The 21,322-nt window shown below is 37.3% G+C and overlaps 1 protein-coding gene and 1 pseudogene across 3 annotated transcripts in view; one reads left to right on the top strand and one right to left on the bottom strand.

The window, feature by feature from the left end:
• The window catches only part of Cnot6 (CCR4-NOT transcription complex subunit 6), a 44,210-nt gene that overhangs the window by 13,221 nt on the left and 9,667 nt on the right, over positions 1–21,322 (top strand). The window contains exons 2-9 of one of the 3 annotated variants that reach the window (XM_013114790.3): positions 14,443–14,447; positions 14,536–14,629; positions 16,873–16,958; positions 17,422–17,526; positions 17,620–17,688; positions 18,907–19,064; positions 19,797–19,951; positions 20,642–20,796. In XM_013114790.3, the coding sequence (XP_012970244.1) occupies positions 14,616–14,629; positions 16,873–16,958; positions 17,422–17,526; positions 17,620–17,688; positions 18,907–19,064; positions 19,797–19,951; positions 20,642–20,796 (742 nt within the window). In that variant the 5' untranslated portion in view covers positions 14,443–14,447; positions 14,536–14,615. Of the gene's footprint in view, positions 1–14,442; positions 14,630–16,872; positions 16,959–17,421; positions 17,527–17,619; positions 17,689–18,906; positions 19,065–19,796; positions 19,952–20,641; positions 20,797–21,322 lie in introns of all 3 variants that reach the window. The other 2 variants (XM_013114789.3, XM_005071874.4) reach the window with 2 other exon arrangements.
• Positions 5,181–5,684, bottom strand: LOC106021280 (annotated as a pseudogene).

The raw sequence follows: 21,322 nt of genomic DNA, 5'->3' as shown, positions 1-21,322 counted from the left end.
ATGACATACAGTGTTGAATATCTTTGCATATGCTTGTCATTGATGTGTTTTCTTTGAAAAAGTATCTGTTCAGATCTTTTGACCATTTTTAATAAGTTTTTTTCCTTTGTTTAGCTTTTTAATAGATCTCTATATATTATAAATAACAGTTCTGTTGTGGTTTAAATTTAGGTGAAATGTCCTCCTTTAGGTTCCTGTGTTTGCACACTTGGTCTCTAGCTGGTGGTATAAGTTCTATAGGCTTTAGGAAGTTTAGTCTTGCTGGAGGAAGTGGGTCATTGGGGCAGGGCCTTGAGACTATATCTAGCTTGGTTCCATTTTCTGTTCATTCTGTTTTCCTGAGATGCTGTACTGGCTTATTGCTTTTGCCACCATGCCTTTTCTGCCTGCTACTGTGTTTTCCTACTGTGCTGGAATGAGCCCCTAGAACAGTGGTTCTCAAACTGTGGGCTGTGACCCCTTTGACAGATTTCTGTCTCCTAGAATATTTACATTACAACTCATAACAGTAGCAAAATTACAGTTATGAAGTAGGAACAAAAATAATTTTATGGTTGGGGGTCACCAACATGAGGGACTGTATTAAAGGGTTATATCATTAGCAAGGTTGAGAACCACTGGACTAGAACAATAAGCCAAAACAAACCCATTCTTCCCTTAAATTGCTTTGTCAGCAACAAAACAAGAACTAATACAAGCAGATATCTGTCTCACTCTTGTGTTTTCACTTTGGAGAATAAGCTCAAGGCTTCATGCATGTTAAGTGTGTTATTCTATAGAACTACATTGCCCAGATGTCCTCTTTTATAAATAGTTTCTTCCAGTCTATGGCCTGTCTTCTCATTCTCTTGATAGTTGAGGGCAGACATTTTTATATTTAAATGGATTTTGTTAGGTATGGCATTGACTCTGTATATTAAGTTGGGAAGAACTGACATTTTTGGCAATATTGAGTCTTTCTAGCTGTGAACATAGGCTGTCTTTTCACTTATTCGTTGTTTGTTACTTGATTTCTTTCTATGGAATTTCATACTTTTCCTCATTTTTGTATCTTTTTCTTAGTGCACATGTAAACGGTGGTGGTTTTACTTTGAATTCCATTTATTCATTTAGGCATATCAAACCGAGTGATTGACTTTAAGTCTTCCTTTATGGTTTTTTAAATTTTATCCATGTGTTACAGTTCTAAGTCTCACTGTATGTTGATACTGTTTCATTAAATACCAAATAATAAGTTGTTTTGTTCACCTAGGTTTACCAATGTTGTTTTTTTCTTAGACAGGGTTTCTGGGTTTTTGGTTTGTTTGCTTGTTTTAGGTTTTTCAAGACAGTGTTTTTCTGTGTAGTTTTGGTGCCTGTTCTGGAACTTACTCTGTAGACCAGGCTGGCCTCAAACTCACAGAGATCCTCCTGCCTCTGCCTTCTGAGTGCTGAAGTTAAGGTGTAAACCACCACTGCCCAGCCTTGTGTCACTAGTTTTAAGCACCACGATTATGGTGTGTCTGGTGTAGTGTCCCCCTCACACTTTCTTTGGTGATTAGACTTTGTTAAGCTTCTTGGATCTGTGGGTTTACAGTTTACACCACTATTGTCAGATAATTGTGTTGTGCTTTCCTCCCCTGTCCCTCTGGAGTGTGTGGTTACTTGTATTTTAGCTTACTTAAAGTTGTCTTTTAGATTAGTTAGGCTTCATTTACTGTTTTCTTTTTCTTTTTTTTTTCACTAATTTTTTTCCTTTTGATATCATCTAATATTTTCAACACTAGAGATTGTGGGAATTGGTTTTCCATGCCTTTATATAACATTTCCTCCTTTTTTAAAAGGATATATCAAGTATAACTTTTATCATCTTTGGCACTGTTTCTGTCATGCTTTTTCATTTCTAGATTGATTTAAAGTCATTTGTTCCTGTTTGCATGCTTCATAATTTTTGTTTGAATATAGAAAGTACAGAGGCTTACTTTTTGGGTTCTGGATAATTTTATATTCTTAAAAATACTCTTTAGCTTTGTTCTGAGATAGAGTTCAGTATCTTGGAAACAATTTGATTTCCTTGAAGCTTGCTTTTAAGTAGTACTTTCCTAGGTATTCTCTGTTTAAAAGGTTTTCCATGCTGGCTGGTGAAAAATCAGATTGTTCTGATCTTTGAGATCCCAAAGATTGCTTTCTCTATTCTTGTCAGTTTCTTTCTGCTCTTCTTTTCATGTCAAGGTTATTCCTTATGTGAAAAGTCACAGAGGGCTTTCTTCACATCTCTGGGCAGCACTCCATCCTGTGAATGTCTCCTGCCTTAACCTCTCCAGACTCCAGTTTCATCTCAACTTAAATAGACCATCAGACTCTGCCTGGGTTCTGTCCTGTTTCAGTACACCAGGCAGAAGACTGGAACAGTTATATGAGCTGACTTCTTTCCCACCTGTCACTGCTGCCTTGTGCTGCCTAGTGCCCACCATCTGGAAATGCTCCCTCCTCCCCCCAGTCTCTTGGAGATTTTGTTCTATTGTTTCTCTTTTTCTTGTGGTTTTCAGTCCTTTGATAGTTGCTAGAAATGGAAATTTCATGTCCTTCTTTTACTTAGGAGTAAATCCACTTGTTTATTTTTCAGCTAATTATGGAAAGGGTGGGTGACCTTGATTTAATCAGGGATTGATCTGACTTGAGCCAGATTTCACTGGTTGTGAGAATCTATGTCTGTTGGATCATCCCTCTTCCATTTATAGCTCCCAGCTGCAATCTTGGTTTAACTGGCCTCAGGGTTTCAGAGTTCCTTTTCTTGAATATGTAAGACAGCTTGGATTCTGTTTGGCCTCAGCATCTACTTTAACTTACTTCTTAACTGTTGTTTGTGAGTCTGGAACTGATACTCTGGAGAGTATCCCCCTTCATACTTTTCCCTGCTTCCCTGTTCTCCAGGTTTCCTGTCATATCATTGCTGCCTTTGTTGTTTTCCAGTGCAACAGTTGGCCAACAGCAATGTTGTTAAACAGGTGCTTTAAATTTATTTTTATTTATTTTTATATTTCATATAATACATATTCATCATACTCACTCCCTACCCCAACTCCTTCCCAGGTCTTGTCCTACCTTCCCACCTTCCCAACTTCATGTTCTCTTTCTTTCTCTTAAAAAATAAACAAGACATGGAGTCCAGTTTGTATTGACCAATTACTCCTGAATGTGAGGCTTGCCCTGGAATGTTGATATGCCAAGTGTCACTCCATTGAAGACAACTGACTTTCCCCGACCCAGCAGCAAGCAAATGCCGATAACTTCTTACCTAGGGGTGGCACTTTTTGCCCACTACCAACAAACTCTTGTTAATAGGAATCTGAAATTAGATGTGTATTAAAAAAATTCTGCTTGAAGATGCAAGTTACTTTTTGTTTGCTTGTTTGTTTCATTATGTAGCTTTGGAGGCTGTTCTGGAACTAGCTCTAGTAGACCAAGCTGGTCTCTCAAACTCACAGAGACCTGCCTGTGTCTGCCTCCTGAGTGCTGGGATTAAAGGTGTGTGCCACCACTGCCTGGCGCCAAGTTACTTTCACATCTTTTTTGTGAAAGTATTGTGGGGAGTACTGTGATTACCTGCTTTTGAGGTACACTTGTAGTGTTCAACAATGATATTTGTTCCAGGCCTTTTTAAGATTCCATTGTAGGGCAGGAAGAAGCACACTCACCAGGACTATATGCAGGAAGCTTCCAGGAAATACATGCTTGGATCTGAACTTATTGGCACTGATTGAAGCCCACACATTAGTTTTTTATCTGTGATATTGTGTAAAATTTTGAGTTTATTGAGAAATTTTTTTTCAGATTTACTTTTTTGTGGAGAATAATAGACTGACTAAAATACCGAATTCAAAACTTAACAGTTTTTAAAAAGAATATTATATGATGTTGTTTTGATAGCTATTAAGTATAACTTGAGAATCAGGTAGCTTTCATTTTGTTCCCAGGTTTGTCTGCTCTCTTTCCAATGTTTTATTTATAGAAATTAAGAGTGGGTCAGACTAAAATGGGAGAGAAAGAAACTCCAAGTAGAGACAGCAGTTGCTGAGTGGTAGTTTTAAATCATCACTTGCTTGATTATTTATATGCCATTCATTCATTAATTCCTGACTGGTGAGTATGCAATTAAATACAAAGATTTCCAGAATTTTACAACTATAGGAGTCCCTGGCAAGATTCTGTGAAACTGTGATAAATACAGAACAGAAGTGTTATCTTTGAGAAAGTTGTACTAACTTGACAGGATTAAGGAAAACACCTTAGACTATCTGAGTACTGAGATGGCCGTATAAGCCAAATAGAACCGAGATGAGGGCACTTTACGAAAGGGAACACAAAAAAATATTCTTTTAAAGGTACCCAGCAAGGTCAGAGAGCCAGCCCTTCCCCTCATCAGCCCTGGAAGAGCTGGTTCCACCCTTGGCCTGCTGCCAAGGTGATTCAGGCTTGGGGAGAGTTGGCACTGCCTCGGTAAGCAGTTCTGGTTGAGGCCCATTGACCAACTCAGTTACCACCTAGTCCTGCATCCAGGGCTTTGAGTTGACCAGCCCAACATCTACCCCATGTATGATCTGCTAGAGTGGATGAAGGTACTGGTCCCATATAACCATAGCCATAGGATCTTCATGACCCAAGACAACAGCAAGGGTATCTGAGAGAAGTTTGGGTGAAGACAGGCCTTGAACAAGACCAACAACTCATTGCAATGAACATTTGCAAGTAAGCTTTTTGGACAAAAGGGTATACATACTTCTTGACACACTGCAGCTCCCAATACCACTGAGACAGATAATTATGTGATGGAGAGACAGGAAAGAAGGAGCCAAGTGGTTTTTTTGTTTGCTTGCTTTTGGGGGTACACTACAAGGATAGAGGGTAGATATGGAAGTACTGAGAAATGAGTGGGGTTGGGGTATATGGTATGAAATTCCCAAAGAATCAATAAAAAGTATGTTGATTTTTTTAAAAGAGCATAACAAAAGTCTGCTTTCTATCATTTCTCTCTGCATGTTTCTTTGCATCCCTCTGGAGTTGCTTTGTGTGAACACATAAGCAAGTTATTCCATACCTCTTTTTAATGCAAAATAGTATATCTATATAGGTATTTATTAACTTTCACTTAACATTGTATTTTGAATAGTTTTTTCTCCCACATTTTTTTCTTAAGAGGTTTATTCAACACAATGCAATCTCCAACTTTTCTGATGTGGCTGATCATGTCCACAATCAAAGCCACCTCTAAGCTGGAATTCAGTTGCTGAGCCAGCCCCCGCCTCGGCTTGTTCTCAGTCCCAGGAGGCACAGCACTGCTTCTGTAGGTGTCTCTGTACACCTCCTCTCGTGAATCTTGCAGGTCACTCATCCTCTGGAACTTTGGGCTGAGGCCTGCCAGTTTCAATACAGCTGCTGTGCAGATGGCAAGCACCTCACTGGGGGTAGGTAGAGGTAATTTCAGAGATATTGGATGCTTTTGTTCATAAGGTACCAATAGAAATATTCAGGCAAACTACTCCTTGAGACATGAGAGACTTCATGACCTTCATTACATGAAGGTTGGGCACATTCTTGTCTACCAGCTCGGGGTGTTTAGGCATGTGGACCACTTTTCTGGCAACCATCACTACTTTCTTAGAAAGGTCTTTGTAGATGGCGGTCTGGTTCTTAGGCATCAACATCTCAGGCTGAAGTGTCTGAGGAACAAGAAGAGAGGTTTGGGGTTTTTTTTTTGTTTGTTTGTTTGTTTTGTTTTTTGAGACAGCATTTTTCTGTGTGGCCCTGGCTGTCCTAGAAATCACTCTATAGACCAGGCTGGCCTGAAACTCACAGAGATCTGCCTGCCTCTGCTTCCCAAGTGCTGGAATTAAAGGCACGTGCCACTACTGCCTGGTAACAGTAGGTTATTTTATATTGCTCTGATTTATAATAAACAGTATCATCCTGAAGTTTTTTTGTTTTGGTCATGTTATTGTATAAATTAAGAGGTTATGATGATTTTTCTTAACTTTTTCTCCATCAGTTTTACATACTTATATCTACTAGTTATTTTACCCTTTGTTTGATAAATAGGGTCTTCCATTTTATATGTATTCTATATGCTAACAGGAATGTTCTTTGTCATGCTATGAACTGTTTTCTAAATATTTGTCAATCTCTGAGTTAGTTGCTTTGATCTCTTGATAGATTCACTATGCCTAGTCCCTTAGGGTTTGTTTGCAGGCAAACTACTGAACTGCTGTGAATGTGTGTATTAGGTAACTTCTTTTTGTCCACTTCTCACATATCTGAATGGCTGACTTGATGTTTGTGGGAGAATCAAAGTACTAAACTGGGAAACAGTAAAGATCTGCTGTAATTCCCACCTTTTTCTAAATGTCAGTTAGATGTTTAGTTTTTTTTTCAGAATCTTTATAAATATATAGTTTAGTTATTTGGGTTTCTTAGTAGGTTCATTAATTATACATAGTCCCATAGCTTGCTAATCACCACCCTCTGATTTCAGGGAAGAATAATTCTTCCTGCCTCCTGATATTTAGCAATAAAATACTCTGGGAGCATTAGAATGAAGTCACTTATAGAATGTGGCTCTTACTAGACTTAGTGGCTTAAGACAGGCTGAGATTTAAGGAGTACAGTTCTACTTAACCTTAGAGAAAGGATCTTGGATCAAGGTAGTCACAGTTTTACCCAAGTGTAATTGACATGCAAAAATCAACATGTATGGGGGCTGGAGAAATGGCTTGGTGACATGCAACTCTTGAAGATGACCCCATCAGGTGGTTAAAAAACAACTGTAGCTGCAGCTGCCTGGGATTGGGTGCCCTTTTCTGGCCTTTGCAGCATTACATGCCCACACAGAGATCCACTCACATATACATAATTAAAAATAAGGTGGTCTTTTTGTTTTTGTTTTTCGAGACAGGGTTTCTGTGTATTGTTTTGGAGGCTGTCCTGGAACTTGCTCTGTAGATCAGGCTGGCCTCAAACTCACAGAGATCTGCCTGCCTCTGCCTCTGCCTCTGTCTCCCAAGTGCTGGGATTAAAGGTGTACGCCACCAACACCCAGCAAAAAATAAGTTCTTTTTTAAATCAGCATTTATAAATATTGTAATAAAGTGATATATTCTTACCTGTAGATGTGCCTTTTAGTGTACCCATCATTTCTGAGAATCTGTGATCCTTTGTTTCTGTGCCATTCTTCCTCCCCTCCTTCCCTCCCTCCCTCCCTCCCTCCACTAGGGGTCTGATTGTCACCCTTAGCCCAGTGGCGTATAGTGAGTGTTTTAGACTTAGCTATCCTTCTGAGAGTATAGTGCTATCTTATTGTGACTTTAATAAGTGTTCTTTAATTATTGCTTCTATAAAGCATATTTCAGTATGACTGTCATTTGTCCTTTTTGCTGAGGTGCTTGTTTAAATCTTGTACTTTTAAAAAGAGTATTTTTATTTTCTTAGTTTTTTTTAAATGTGCCACAAACTAGATAATTTATAAACAGTTGGAAATTTATAGCTTTAGAGTCTAGACCAGTGGTTCTCAACCTTCCTAATGCTGCCACCCTTTAATACAGTTCCTCATGTTGTGGTGACTCCCAACCATAACATTATTTTTTGTTGCTACTTCATAACTATAATTTTTTGCTACTGTTATGAATTGTTATGTAAATACCTAGTTTTTCCAATGGTCTCAGGTGACCACTTTGAAAGGGTCATTTGACCCCCAAGGGGGTCTAGATTCACAGGTTGAACCACAATTGTAGAGTCTGAGAAGGCTGAGACCAAAGGACTGTATCTAGCAAGGTCCTTTCTATGTGTGCAGCATAGGTGAAAGCATGGCATAGCAAGAGACCGTGTGTGAGGGACGTTGAGAAGAGAATAAACTTTCATGAATTTTTACCCATTATATCAACATCATTCTGTTCATGAGAGCAGAGTGCTGGTGACCTGAACATACACCATGTCCTGCTGGCCTGATATATCAAAACCCAGCTTTTTTCACGTAGTATTCAAAGCTGTGTAAGTGCTCACTGTTAGCATTCCAGTGCCTACATCATCCATTTCCTTCTTGGACAACTTAATGGTTTCCTGGTTTTGGAAATAATTGTTGAAACTATTGTAAACTTCTGGAATTTCATTTCATGACCCATTTCTCTCTTTTTTCCCACATGGTGCTGGAAGATCGAACCTAGAGGCTTTGTGAGCTTTACCCACAACAGAATGCGATTTTTTTTTTTTTTTAAGACAAGGGCTTGCTGGGTGGTGGTGGTGGTGGTGGTGGTGGTGGTGGTGGTGGTGGTGGTGGTGGTGGTGGTGGTGGTGGCGGTGGCGGCCGCGGCAGCACACGCCTGTAATCCCAGTGCTCTGGGAAGGCAGAGGTAGGCGGGTCTCAGTTAGTTTGAGGCCAGTCTGATCTACAGAGTAAGTTACAGGACAGCCAGGGCTGTTACACAGGGAAACACTGTATACCTCCCCCCCTCCCAAAAAAAAGACAAGATCTCATTGTAGCCTGTGTTAGCCTCAGACTCATATTTGTTCCTGATTAGAGAGGTGGGTGTGGGTGTGTTTAACTTCTCAAAAGTACCAGCTGTTAGTTCATTGGTTTAATCTGTTCTCTTACTATTACAGGTTTGGATTACATTTCTTTTCTACTTTATTAATACAGAAGTCAAATCCATTCCTTCATTGATTTGAAACTTATTTCTTTTCTTTCAATATAGAATAGTTAGTCTTTTAATTGCTTCTGACCAGTGAGGTAATTTCTTGCATTTTCTAGGTGTCTTTACTGATTTTTAAGTTTAATCCCAACATGATTTTGACAGAAACCATTCTTTTATTTTAATCGTTTTGAGTTTGTGGAATCTTGTCTAGTAAGCATTCCATCTGGACTTGACATAAGTTGTCTTTGCTGCTGTTGTGTGGTCCATTAACCCAGTGAAGTTACGTTGCTTGGGTTCCATATCCTTTTTGTCTTTGAAATCTCTTGATTGCTTTCTCCTTATAGTCTTGCCAGGTTTTGCCAAAGTGTTTTTGTGACATTCTTAGAAGTCCCATATTACCTAGTAGTCTATACTCCTGATTAAATTGACTTCTTTATTATGATAGGATTTGGTCTTTTGGTTCCTTTGTCTGTTAGCAACACAGCTACTCCAGCTTTCTTCTGGTGTTAGCATTATTTTTGTGCTACCATCCCTATGTATTTATAGTTGAAATGCATTTCTTGAATATGCTGTTTAGTTGGTTTCTTTTTAAAAAACGCAAACTGTTTGCATTTTAGACATTTTAATGTGACTGATTAGATCTTAAACCTACCATCTTATTAGTTTTTAATTACCCTGTTGTGTTTTATATTTTGTTTTCCTACTTCTTTTTTAAATAAATTGATGTGTGAATGTTTGACCAATTTTAATGTACATTGTCATGCCACTTTCTATATTGTATTAGAACCTCACACTGAACTTTCTCATCTTTTTGCTTTTGTTTATGTTACATGTATCTGCCCGGAATATCACAGTTCTATCGGTTTGGCCTTAAAATAGTCTGTGTTTGTTCATTTTGAGATAGTGTCACATGTAGCCAGACTAGCCTTGAACTTAACTACAGCTGATGATGAGCTTGAATGCCTAATCCTTCTGCTTTCACCTCACAAGTGACAGTATTATAGGCATGTGTCATCACACCTGACATTAGACAATTGTTTTTATAGAGAAATTAAAAATACTTTTAAAAGTTTGTATGTTGTGAACCCATCTATTTACTACAGATATGAGCATTCCTAATCTGAAGGACCCGGGGGCTAAAACTTTAGTATCCGTGTTCTAAAATTTCGAATTTGAGATTATCAGATTAGGAATTTCACTGGCAATGTCTATATGCCAGTAATTCCAAATCTAAAAATCTCAGAAGTTCTGATAAATTTTCATCTGGTAATACTGTTTTTATGCAGTTAAAGAATTTTCTACCTTATAGAGCTACTGTCTTTCCACTTCCCTTCACCAAAAAAGAAAATTGCCTTCACTTGAAAAATTTTATTTATACTGTGTTGACAGGATCTTTCCCCCTAGTGCATAAAGATTGCTCCAGTCATTTTTTGTAACTAGATATTTACTGACATTTTATCTTTGTTCTTTATAAAATATCTATTTTCTCCATATGTCTGCCTTTTATATTTTTGTCTTATTTATTTAAGCCATTTGATTACCATGTGCCTTTATACAGTTTTCTGCAATTTTCTTTTTGTTGTTAAAAATAATAATTTATCTGGTTAGAGAAATCTTGGTAATTAGCTTTCATTTATAATCAGTGGTATATGCTCGATCTCCATAGTGATGGGCTTCCGTGAGGACATTTTCACTCATATTCTCCCTTCTGTCTCCCTTTCCTTCTTCCCAACTTCCCCTTCTTGCTAGTCTCTGTGTTTGAAATTACTGAGCTTTTTATGTCTGTGGTGTATTAGTTAAATGTCTCATTTCTTTGTCATAATACCTGACAAAGGCAGCCTAAAGGAAGGAAGGGTTTATTTTGGCTCTCAGTTTTAGGAAATGCAGTCTATCATGATTGGAAGCATATAATATAGTGTTAGGAGCAGGAGATAGGCAAGAAACAGATGGTTGTAAATGCTGGTGCCCAGCCCTGTGATTTCTTTTCCAGTCTGAGATCTTAAGCATAGAATGGTGCCACTCACTTCCCACTTCAGCTAACCTAGATAATCCTTCAGAGACATGTCCAGAGATTTGTTTCCATGGTGATTCTCAGTTCTATCAAATTGACTGTCAAGATTAACTATTACACTGGGTTAATAGTTTTCTTTGCATAAGTAATATTTTTCTGCCTCTTTTCATGCATCATGTTCATCAACCTAGAATAAACCTTTAGTGAACTTTGTGTAGTTACAGATTTGTGCAATGTTTAGCTCAGTTTGAGAACTCTTATTTACTAGCATTCATTTTTCCATTTTGTATGATATGTGATCTTTCATTTATCTAATATTTTTAAGGTTGGTCCTTGTTTGGGTGAATATTTGTTTTGCATACAATATTGTATGGTAATGAGCATACCATATTTTGTTTATCCATTTGTCAAGTCAGACATCTGGATTGTTTCCAGTTTTGAGTCTAAACAACATTCTTTCGTAATCATTTATGTGGACATACGAGTACGTACCTAAAAGTTACTGCCATTTATTAACTCCATATTGAACTTTTTAAGGAATCTCCATGCTGATTAAGTGCCTGGGCCACTTTATATTTCCACTAGCAGCATATAAGGTTTGAGTTTCTCTGGTTACAAATACTGTTTGTCTCTGTATTGATTTAAGTGAGCCATTCATCATTGTAATTTGGGTGGGCTACATATCCATTTCCCTCATGAATAATGATATTAAGTATCTTTTCATCTTTGTATCTTCTTTGGAGAAATAGTTATACTTTTTTTCTTTGAGTTTTTTTTTTTTTTTTAGATGGGATCTTATTTTGTAGCCCTGAGTAGCCTGGAACTCACTATATAGCCCAAGCTGGTGTCAGGTGTGCATTCATTTGTATGTAAGTATAGGTACACAGGTGCTACTGTGCTGTGTGGAAGTCAGGACAACCATCATTCACCTTGTTTGAGATAGGGTCTCTCTTTTTTGCCCTGCATTTGCCAGGACAACAAGCTTCTAAGAGATTTTACGGATTCTCTTGTCCATGCTTTCCATCTTCCTGATGCTCACACTGTCTGGTATTTAATGTAAACTCTGGGAATTGGAACTCAGGCCCTCATACTTGCCTGCTAAGTGCTTTTACCCATTCATTGAACCAGCTCCCTAGCCTCTCCTGAGTTTTAAGACTATCAAGGACTTAGCAGATTTATGACTTACAAATATTCTCCTTTTCTATAGGTTTGTCTTGTACTTTTCTAATGTTGCCTTTTAAAGCACAAAGATTTTTTTCTGTTTTGTTTTGTGTTTCCAGACAGGGTTTCTCTGTGTAACCTAGCTGATATAGAATTGGCTCAGTAGACCAGGCTGGCCTTGAACTCACAGAGATCCACCTGCCTCTGTCTCCCAAATGCTGGGATTAAAGATGAGTGCTACCACCATCCTGAGCTCAAAACATTTTAATGGATCACTTTTTTTTTTTTTTTTTTTTGCTTGTGCTGTTACAGTGTCATTGCCTAATCTATAGCCTGTAGCCTGTACACTTTCAGTTTTGTGTGTTTCTCCCACACTCTGGAGGTTAAGTTCAGGGTTTTGTGCATATTTGACATGTACCCTATCAGTGAGCAACATTCTCTAATTGTGCATGCTTTTGAGTTTTGTATATGGTGTAAAGTAAGGAACTGACTTTTTTAACTTTTTAGAATTTTTGTGTATGATGTTTGATCTGTATCTGCAAAGCACCACATGCTTGCCTGTGCCCAAGGAGGCCAGAAGAGGACATCAGATTTGGTTTTGACCTTGTAGGTGCTGGGAATTGAACCTGGATCCTCTAGAAGAGCAGCCGGTGCTCTGAACCACTAAGCCATCTTGCCAGCCTCCATCTTCATTCTTCTAGTTGTACCTTTCTGTTATTTCTTAATTTTTTTTCTGTCTCCTGCATCTCTGTGGAGCCTCTAGTCAGCCACATGTGCATTCCACTGTTAAAAGCTGTACCAGACATTTCTGAAGTTCTGACTTTTCGTGTGTGTGTGTGTGTGTGTGTGTGTGTGTGTGTGTGTGTGTGTGTTTAGGTTTTTCTTGCCCTGCCTTCAAATAGAGTAATTTTCTTTAGTGTTAATCTCATTTTGCTTTCCCCACCCCCATTCTGAATTTTGATGTCAGTATACTCATTACCTTTTTTTTTTTTTTAGCTTTGATTGATTTTTTTCTCTTCTTTATACATTTTTTACTTTTCTGTTTGTTTTTTCATTGGTGCCAGAAACTGTTGCCTTTCTTTGTTGGGTGGGGCATGTTTGAGTATTGCTTCAACTAACCCCTTGTTATGGGGTGCAGTGAAGTTACCGGAAAGCAGTTTCATTCTGAGCCTTGATCTTTAGCTTTTCTAGGTGAGACCAGAGCAGTTGTTAGGGTGGAGTTGAATTTTGAACCTATGCTTTCTGAGCTGAAAGAATTTTTTTCTCCCATCAGCATGTGGGAACAGTGTGGCCTTGGCCATTTGAGTGTTTCCTCCTCTGGCTCAGGCAGTTTTTCACATTCAGTGCTTAAGGGTAACCTTCTTCATACCCAAAGATCACTTTGTTTCTCTGTACTATTTCCTGAATTCTAACCACCACAGTGTTAGTGCTCTTGTCTCCAGAACCCAGATTACTCTGTTCTAACGTGATTGTCCCCACCCTGCTTTTTTGCAAATACTGTCCAGGAAGTACACTGAGACAACTGTAGGAAGGAACCACCTGTTCATTTCCCATTCCTCCTGGGTAACTACTACCTTGGTTGATGTCTGGAACATTTATTTCCAGTAAGATAACAAATTAAGGCTTTATTAACCTATCTTGATTAGAAGTAAAGGTCTAAGGTTGCTTTTCCAGCCATTAGGCCTGAAACCTTACAGAAATTGTAGAGAAAGTTCTTATGGATGTAGAAACTGTTGATTTCTTAATCAAGAAATGCCTAAGAGTATATTTAATACTGCTTGAAAGAGTGGTGCATTTTTTTGTTACTGAGTACTGTGTCTGTTACTTGACTTAGTATCTGAAAGGTTCTTGGGCAGGTATTTTCACTTGTGCATTAACAATACAGGTTTTCTTCTTGTTTGTTTTGCTTTTTTGAGACAAGATTTCACTGTGTAGACAAGGCTGACCTGGAACTCCCTGAGATCTGCTTGCCTTGACTCTCCAGTGCTAGAATTAAAGGTTTATACCATCACATGCAAGACATGCAAGACCCCACATTACACAGATTCTGGGTGGTTTTCTTTTTCTTTCTTTTTTTTTTAATTATGATACAGTTATCACTTGAGAAATTTGTTCCTAATCTCAACTAATTTGAGAATACTTCCTTTTTTTAGGAAGAATTCCCATTTTCTGGCATATAGAATAAAGTTTTTCAGACATTAGTATTTGATTTTGTCTTATGTAAATTTGTCTTTTGTAATATCCAAGTTCTAGATTTAGCATTGCTGTGAATTATTATATTTTTGTTTATTACATCTGAGGTCATTTAAAGGATAAATTCTTTCCAGTGTGCTCTTAAAATGAGATAGTCTCAAGTATTGACACTTCACTTTAAAACTTTAGATTTTAGCTTTAATCTGCTAATTAGAGTTAATTATTCAGTGCATGCAGTGAATTGTTCTAAAATAGATGAAATCTTCCTCGATAAGCCTTCTTGAAGTTTTTAAAATAGTAATTTAAGTACCTAATTAAAACATCTGAATTTTCTGTAATACATGGACCAAATATCTCGGAGATCACTATATAATCCTTTCCTTTTTTTTTTTTTTTTTTTTTTTTTCTGTCTTGCAGGAAAAGTAAGAAGCTTAAGCTCATCTTTGTGGTCACTAACTCACTTGACAGCTTTGCATCTGAGTGACAATTCCCTGTCCTGTATTCCTTCAGACATTGCCAAGCTTCACAATCTGGTATATCTGGACCTGTCCCATAACCAAATCCAGAGTTTACCGGCAGAACTCGGAAACATGGTATCACTCAGGTATGCAAACTGGATATTTAGGTTCCCCAAAACAAAGACTGCATATATCTTGTTAGAAAATGAAGCCATTTTATATTTAAAGAAAGGAGGCATCATAACTGTTTCTTTTATTGAAAGAATTTTGGTAATAATGTCCAATATTAAAAACTAAGCAGGTTCCATTGCTTGGGGGTTTTTTGTTGTTGTTAATTGTTTTTTTCTGAGACAGGGTTTCTTTGTGTATCTCTGGCTGTCCTTGCTCTGTAGACCAGGTGATCCCCCTGTCTCTGCTTCCTGAGTGCTGGGATTAAAGTCATGTACCACCACTTCCTGACATTGCCTGGTTTTTTATTTCTGTGTTTTGTGTTATGTATTTTATTTTTAAATCAAAAAAGTTTTGAAAATACCATTCCCTATCGATTCTTTGGGACTTTCACATCATGCATCCCAATCCTGCTCTCCACTGTAGCATTCTCCCCGCCAGACTCCCCTGCCAATTAATTGAAAACAAACAACAACAAAAAACCCTCATCTGCCTCCTCTGTCTTTTCAATACCACTTTATTCATTGGGAGCTGTGGTGTGTTGTGCATTATACCCTTTTGTTTAGTTAGTTCCACCAGAAAAATGTTCATTGCAATGAGTCATTGGTTTGAACCAAAAAATTTAAAACACTGTAAAGCACGGTGTTATTTGATGTACTAGCCTGTGGCCAGCAGTTGGTGCCACACAAACATCCTTAGTAACACTGGTCCTCAGAACCTGTAGGAAAGCTCTGGCATGAACAAAGGTAGAATTAGTTAACTGTGTTTAGAAGCCTTGTAGATTCATGGGTAAAATTTGTAGTGATGTTGTTTCTTTGGGAATCTTACTTTGGCATTTATAAATTATGTGATCTTGGACAGACTTCTTAGCCAGAGGTTAGGAATATTGGTGATGATGAGTTCAAAACAACTAACTCTGTCCAGCTTTAATGTTTCAGCAAATGATAATTACTGGGTTTTTGTTTTTTAACCTTTGAAGGTAGATAAGATCTACATAAAAATAAAAGCTGAGCCCAGCATACCTGCACAGTGGTTTCCATGACTTTCCTGATATCTTCTAGTGTGAGGAATAAAGACCTTATGGAAGTTTGTCTTTACAAATTCTTACACCAACCTTTTAACATTTTTTTCTAGGCTTAGTTATTGAGTATTTACTATGACGATTTTTCATCCTTGGAAACAAAATGGTATAGAGAACCTCTTTCCCCGTATAATGTGTTTGAAATAAATAGGAACCAGTTACTCAGATCTTGGTTTCCTTGTTCAATTTTCTCAGAAGCAAACAAGATTTGTAAAGAAACAAGGATAGTAGAAATCATTCTTTTCATCTAAAATCTGGTTAATGTAGGAACTTGACAGTATCTCAGTTTGTGTTAGGGACTTGGTTGCCTTTTTTCTTTGAAGATTCTTATGATGTATTGTGGTTATAAAAAACATTAATCTTTTGTTTATCTAGCTTTTACTTTTAAACTGAAATTTCTTGTAAATTTGGAGAACTATTAAACGTAAGCTTAACTGTGTAGCCATCATTAAAGCTCATCAAACTGTCCTCATGATAGCTTCTTGTTAACTATTTTCTTGCTGCTGTGACTAAATATATGACAAGAAACTACTTAAAGGAGAGGCTATGTCATTGACTCAAGGTTGAGGGGATACAGTCCATCATGGTGGGAAAGACAGGGTAACAGAAATGCACTGCAGTTGATCACATAGCACTCACCATCAGGAAGTGAAGTTGAGACATCCCTCACCCTGTGCTGTGGTACTACCCATATTGAGGCTGAGTCATTCTCAGCTTAACCTCTCTGGAAGTACCTCACAGTTGTACTTTTGCGATCTGTCTCTTAGACTGTTGTTTGATCCTTTCTGCTTTTTTACGCATACATGTGCCAAACCAGCACTGCTTTGCTGCTTGCCAGCCATGTTTCTAGCCTATAGTGAGGTAAGTATTTCAGCTGAGAGTAATTTTATGTATTAATGAATTTAACAAGCTTGTATCATGCTTTGTTCTTGTTTCTTTTTTAGTTTTTTTCCTGTGTATTACCAAAGGTTTGCTCTGTGGCAGTTTTGTTGTTGTTTAACTACATAGGAAGGCCAAGGCTAGGTAATGGAATATAATATAGAAAGCTTTATCATGCGTAGGTACATACTTTCCTAGAAATAACATTGTTGATTTTAGCTGTTAAGGTTAAGATTAACATGCCTTCTTTTATATCAACAGGGAGCTCCATTTAAATTACAACCAGTTACGAGTTCTACCTTTTGAGCTGGGAAAACTGTTTCAGTTGCAGACTTTAAGCCTGAAAGGTAGGATTTCATTTTTTTCTTATGGTGTCAAAGCTGTAAGAGTTCTTACCAGGAGATGCTTTGGCAGGCAGTGTTGTCACCTCATGGTCTTTTGCTTTAGCTATGCTGCAGTTGTCTGTTCCTGTGACTATTCAACTCCCAGCACCCACATGGTGGTTCACAACCATCTGTAACTCCAGTTTCAGCCAATCCAGCTCCCCTCTTCTGTCCTCCAAAGGCATAGGCAGACCCATAATGCAAACACATACACACAAGCTAAATACCCATACACATGAAACGAAGCTTTAAAAGGAGAACATTTAAAAAGCAAATATTTATATAAAATTTCAAAAGTGATATTTTTATTTGGTAAGTTTTAGCAACTGTAACAGTGTTGTAATGTGATGATTTTTGTGATATTAGGTGATTATTCTGATAAATTTTTCTAAGTCTAAAACAATTTACCTACTTAACATTTCCCCAGGAAATCCACTTACCCAAGATATATTGAACCTCTGTCTGGAACCTGATGGAACAAGAAGGCTACTGAACTACTTGCTCGATAATTTGTCAGGTACTGCAAAAAGAAGTAAGTGGCTGTTTGTTTAGACTTTTTATTAGGAAGAAATGTAAGAATATCACTTAATTATTATTATTTTATTTTACACATACATATACCCAGTTTCAACAGAACAACCACCTCCAAGATCTTGGATCATGTTACAAGAGCCAGACAGAACAAGGCCAACTGGTTAGTAGCCCTATTTTTAACAATTAATGTGGCCAGGTCTTGATAAGCCTGAAAGTATTGTTGACATGCTTCAGGTACTGAACAACATTGAAGATAGTATTGGTGTGGGCTGATTTAGTTTGGGAAATAGGGATGAAGATTTAATGCATTGCTTCTCAGCCAGGAACAGTTTTATATCCAGGAGACATGTATCAATTTTAACAATTCTGATTGTTAAAGTGGGAGAAATACTGCAGCGCCTGGACTAGTCAGCCCCTACTAACTACACAGAATGTCAGTACTGCTAATGTTGAGCACCTGATCTGTGGCATTAGATTCGCTGAATAAATACACTAAAATCTTTCCACATTGGAGATTTCCGTGTGCTAATGTGATATTAGCAAAATTGTAAGATAGTTTTCTTACTTGAGAGGAAAAAATTGAACTGATAACCTCTGATCTACTTTTAACCTAAATTTTATGTGAATAGTGTAGTTCTCAGGATATTTTTAACAGGATTTGGCTGATGGTATACCTGACTTCTGCATGAATTAACACACAGACTACCTTATTTCATGTTACTTTGTCTTATTTTGCTTCATAGATAAATTAAAATGTATTATGGATTTTTGTTGCAATCCTATGTCAATACAGTCTGCCGTTGCCATTTTTCCTGTAGCTCAGATAGTTTTTTTTTTTTTTCAATAACATATTTCTTAGTCTGTGTGTTTAAGACAGTGCTGTTCTATAGATTATAATGAAAAACTTTTTTTGTGCACCAGGAAGCCAGCAATAACCTCTGTGATTTACTTTGTTGCAGTACTCACTATTTTAGTGTTCTGGAGCCAAACTTAACAGTCTGTCTTCAAGTTAGTCTGTAGTTTCTCTATAAGAATTAAAAAGTTGGGCAACCTGTTAAAGAAACTGTCAAGTTTCCATATCCTATGTTAACAGTTGGTGGTGTAGAAGTAAGGAGTCTTGGTTTATGGGGTTAATACTCAAGAACTTGTCTTTTAACTTCTATACATGCAAGCACATTGTATTCTAGTTGGTTCTTTATCTGTCCTTCTATTACTTATTTTTCTTTTTGTCTCCAAGCTGGCATAGAGTAATAGCTTTTCAGTGACAATAGGTTGAATGGTTGAAGTCAGACTTAATGTAGTGAGGACTATTACTGAAATAATTAAGGTTGTTGGGTTTTTTTCTGCCATGTGTGTGAATCAGTTATCTTTCCTACAGCCTTGTTTTCTGTCATGTGCTATAATGTTCTTTGTGATAAATATGCGACCCGGCAGTTATACGGCTATTGTCCATCGTGGGCACTTAATTGGGACTACAGGAAAAAGGCCATTATTCAAGAAATCTTGAGCTGCAATGCTGATATTATAAGTCTTCAGGTAAGTCATGCAAAAGACTTTTCAAGTTTCATGACTCTTCAAACTAGGACAAAACAAAAAACAATTATGCTATTATATTTGAAATCTTAGCTTCAGCAGCTAGCTTTTAAAATTCTGGCCTTTTCTTACCCTCTCCATGGAGCAAGTGGGGGCAGTTGGAGGAGAGGAGGAAGGGGGAACTGTGATTGGAATGTAAAAAATAATTAGAAAAATGGAAAAGCTAGGCGGTGTCTGTGTACTGTATTTGAGTTGGGTGGCAAAGTTACTAAAATCGTGGCACTATCTGGATATATTCTTGTTTTACCAGCACTGTTACTAGTAAAGTTAGTTTGAAATGGAAAAAGATTGGACTGTCTGCACAGTAACCTAGGTTTTTTTTTAGCCCAACTCTCATAATAACTTAAACAGTTTTGGTCAATTTGTTACTCTTCATGGGTCTGGAATTAAAATACATGACAACTTAATTCGTTCTTGTATGCTTCTCATTCCATCAGTTCTAAGACAAATCTACATGTGTAGGTATACATGTCTTTCATTTTACTCCTAAACTACAAAGAACTGGCATTGGCATCTGGTGCAATAAAGTCCTCTGATTAGTTTTAAATAAATTATATTTTGAAGATGTTCTGTTCTTTAATCAGTAGCTTGTCTGTTGAAAAAATATCTCAGACCGGGTTAATGATAAGACAAAATTTTGTCTTTGAAGTAACTTTGCTGGTTATGATTTTTCAGGAGGTTGAAACGGAGCAGTATTACAGTTTTTTTCTGGTAGAACTGAAAGAACGTGGCTATAATGGATTCTTTAGCCCTAAGTCTAGAGCTAGGACAATGTCGGAACAAGAAAGAAAGCATGTTGATGGCTGTGCAATATTCTTCAAGACAGAAAAGTAAGCCTATCTGGTTTTTTGTTGCTGTTTTTGTTTTTAAGGATAATGTCCTCAGTATTTGCAGGGCGGGGCCAAGGATGTAGCAATTAATTGGTAAATAAGAGAATGAAGTGCTATATTATTCAGAAAAGCAACTATTTAAAGTTTAAAGGCTTTTGTTTTTTGAAATAATTTGTTTTTGGGGCATGCTAAAAGTGCTGTTGTATCTTTGGGTGGCTTACTAGGGCTTTAATTCCAACTGCTTATTGAAATATTATATAGATAATATCCCTCTAAGAAACCTATGCTTTGGAAGTTAATTGTTTAAAAATTATGAAATGAAATATTCCAGAACTAATGGTAAAGATGACTGACTATACTTTTAAAGGTATTTCCAGGTTTTATTTGTACCAGGAATAAGCTAAAAACAGCTTTTATGTCTGGCAGTATACATCAGTGTTTAGGGTCAGGGGATTACATCAGTGGTAGAGAATTTGCCTAACATGCACAAGATCTCACTCTTCAGTAACACAGAAACAGGCCAATTTAGACTAGAAACAACCTTAAATGAATTTAGGGAGCTTGGTACCATGGAGGATTTCCCGAGGTATGACTGAAGTGACTTTATTTGGTAATGAAGTTTGGGAGAAAGACATTTCCCTCAGAACTAATGTCTTATATTCCCAATTACATGTTTATGATTTGTTTCAGATTTACTTTGGTTCAGAAACACACTGTTGAATTTAACCAACTAGCAATGGCGAATTCAGAAGGGTCTGAAGCTATGCTGAATAGAGTCATGACAAAAGATAACATTGGAGTTGCAGTACTGCTAGAACTTCGAAAGGAATTGATTGAAATGTCATGTGAGTCATCTTCCCATCCCTCCCCCCAATTTAGTAGTTCCGATTAGATATCTTCAAAACAGAAATCTCACTATAAATATTTAATGGTCTGGTTTAATACCTAAAGAAATTCAGTGAGTATTTTTCTTTTCTAAAATATCATACATCCTTTTCTCTACTGCAAAGCTAAAGATGAGAAATCATTGCTCAAAAAGGTCATTGCCTTATACAGGCTTTTTTTCTTTTCTTTCTTTTTTTTTTTTTTTTTTTTTTTTTTTTGGTTTTTCGAGACAGGGTTTCTCTGTATTGTTTTTTGGAGACTGTCCTGGAACTCACTCTGTAGACCAGGCTGGCCTCAAACTCACAGAGATCTGCCTGCCTCTGCCTCCTGAGTGCTGGGATTAAAGGTGTGCGCCACCAATGCCCGGCAAGATAAAAAATATTTTTGAGACATTGAGGTAAATAGTGATTGAAATAACTGCTCGGGGATAAGAATTCAATATTCTTCCAAGATTTCTTGTCAGCAAGGGTGTTTGTTAAAGCTAAC

This window comes from Mesocricetus auratus, unplaced genomic scaffold (genome assembly GCF_017639785.1).
Source record: "Mesocricetus auratus isolate SY011 unplaced genomic scaffold, BCM_Maur_2.0 Super-Scaffold_100007, whole genome shotgun sequence".
Taxonomy (NCBI): domain Eukaryota; kingdom Metazoa; phylum Chordata; class Mammalia; order Rodentia; family Cricetidae; genus Mesocricetus; species Mesocricetus auratus.
This window is presented reverse-complemented; position numbering and strand designations above follow the sequence as displayed.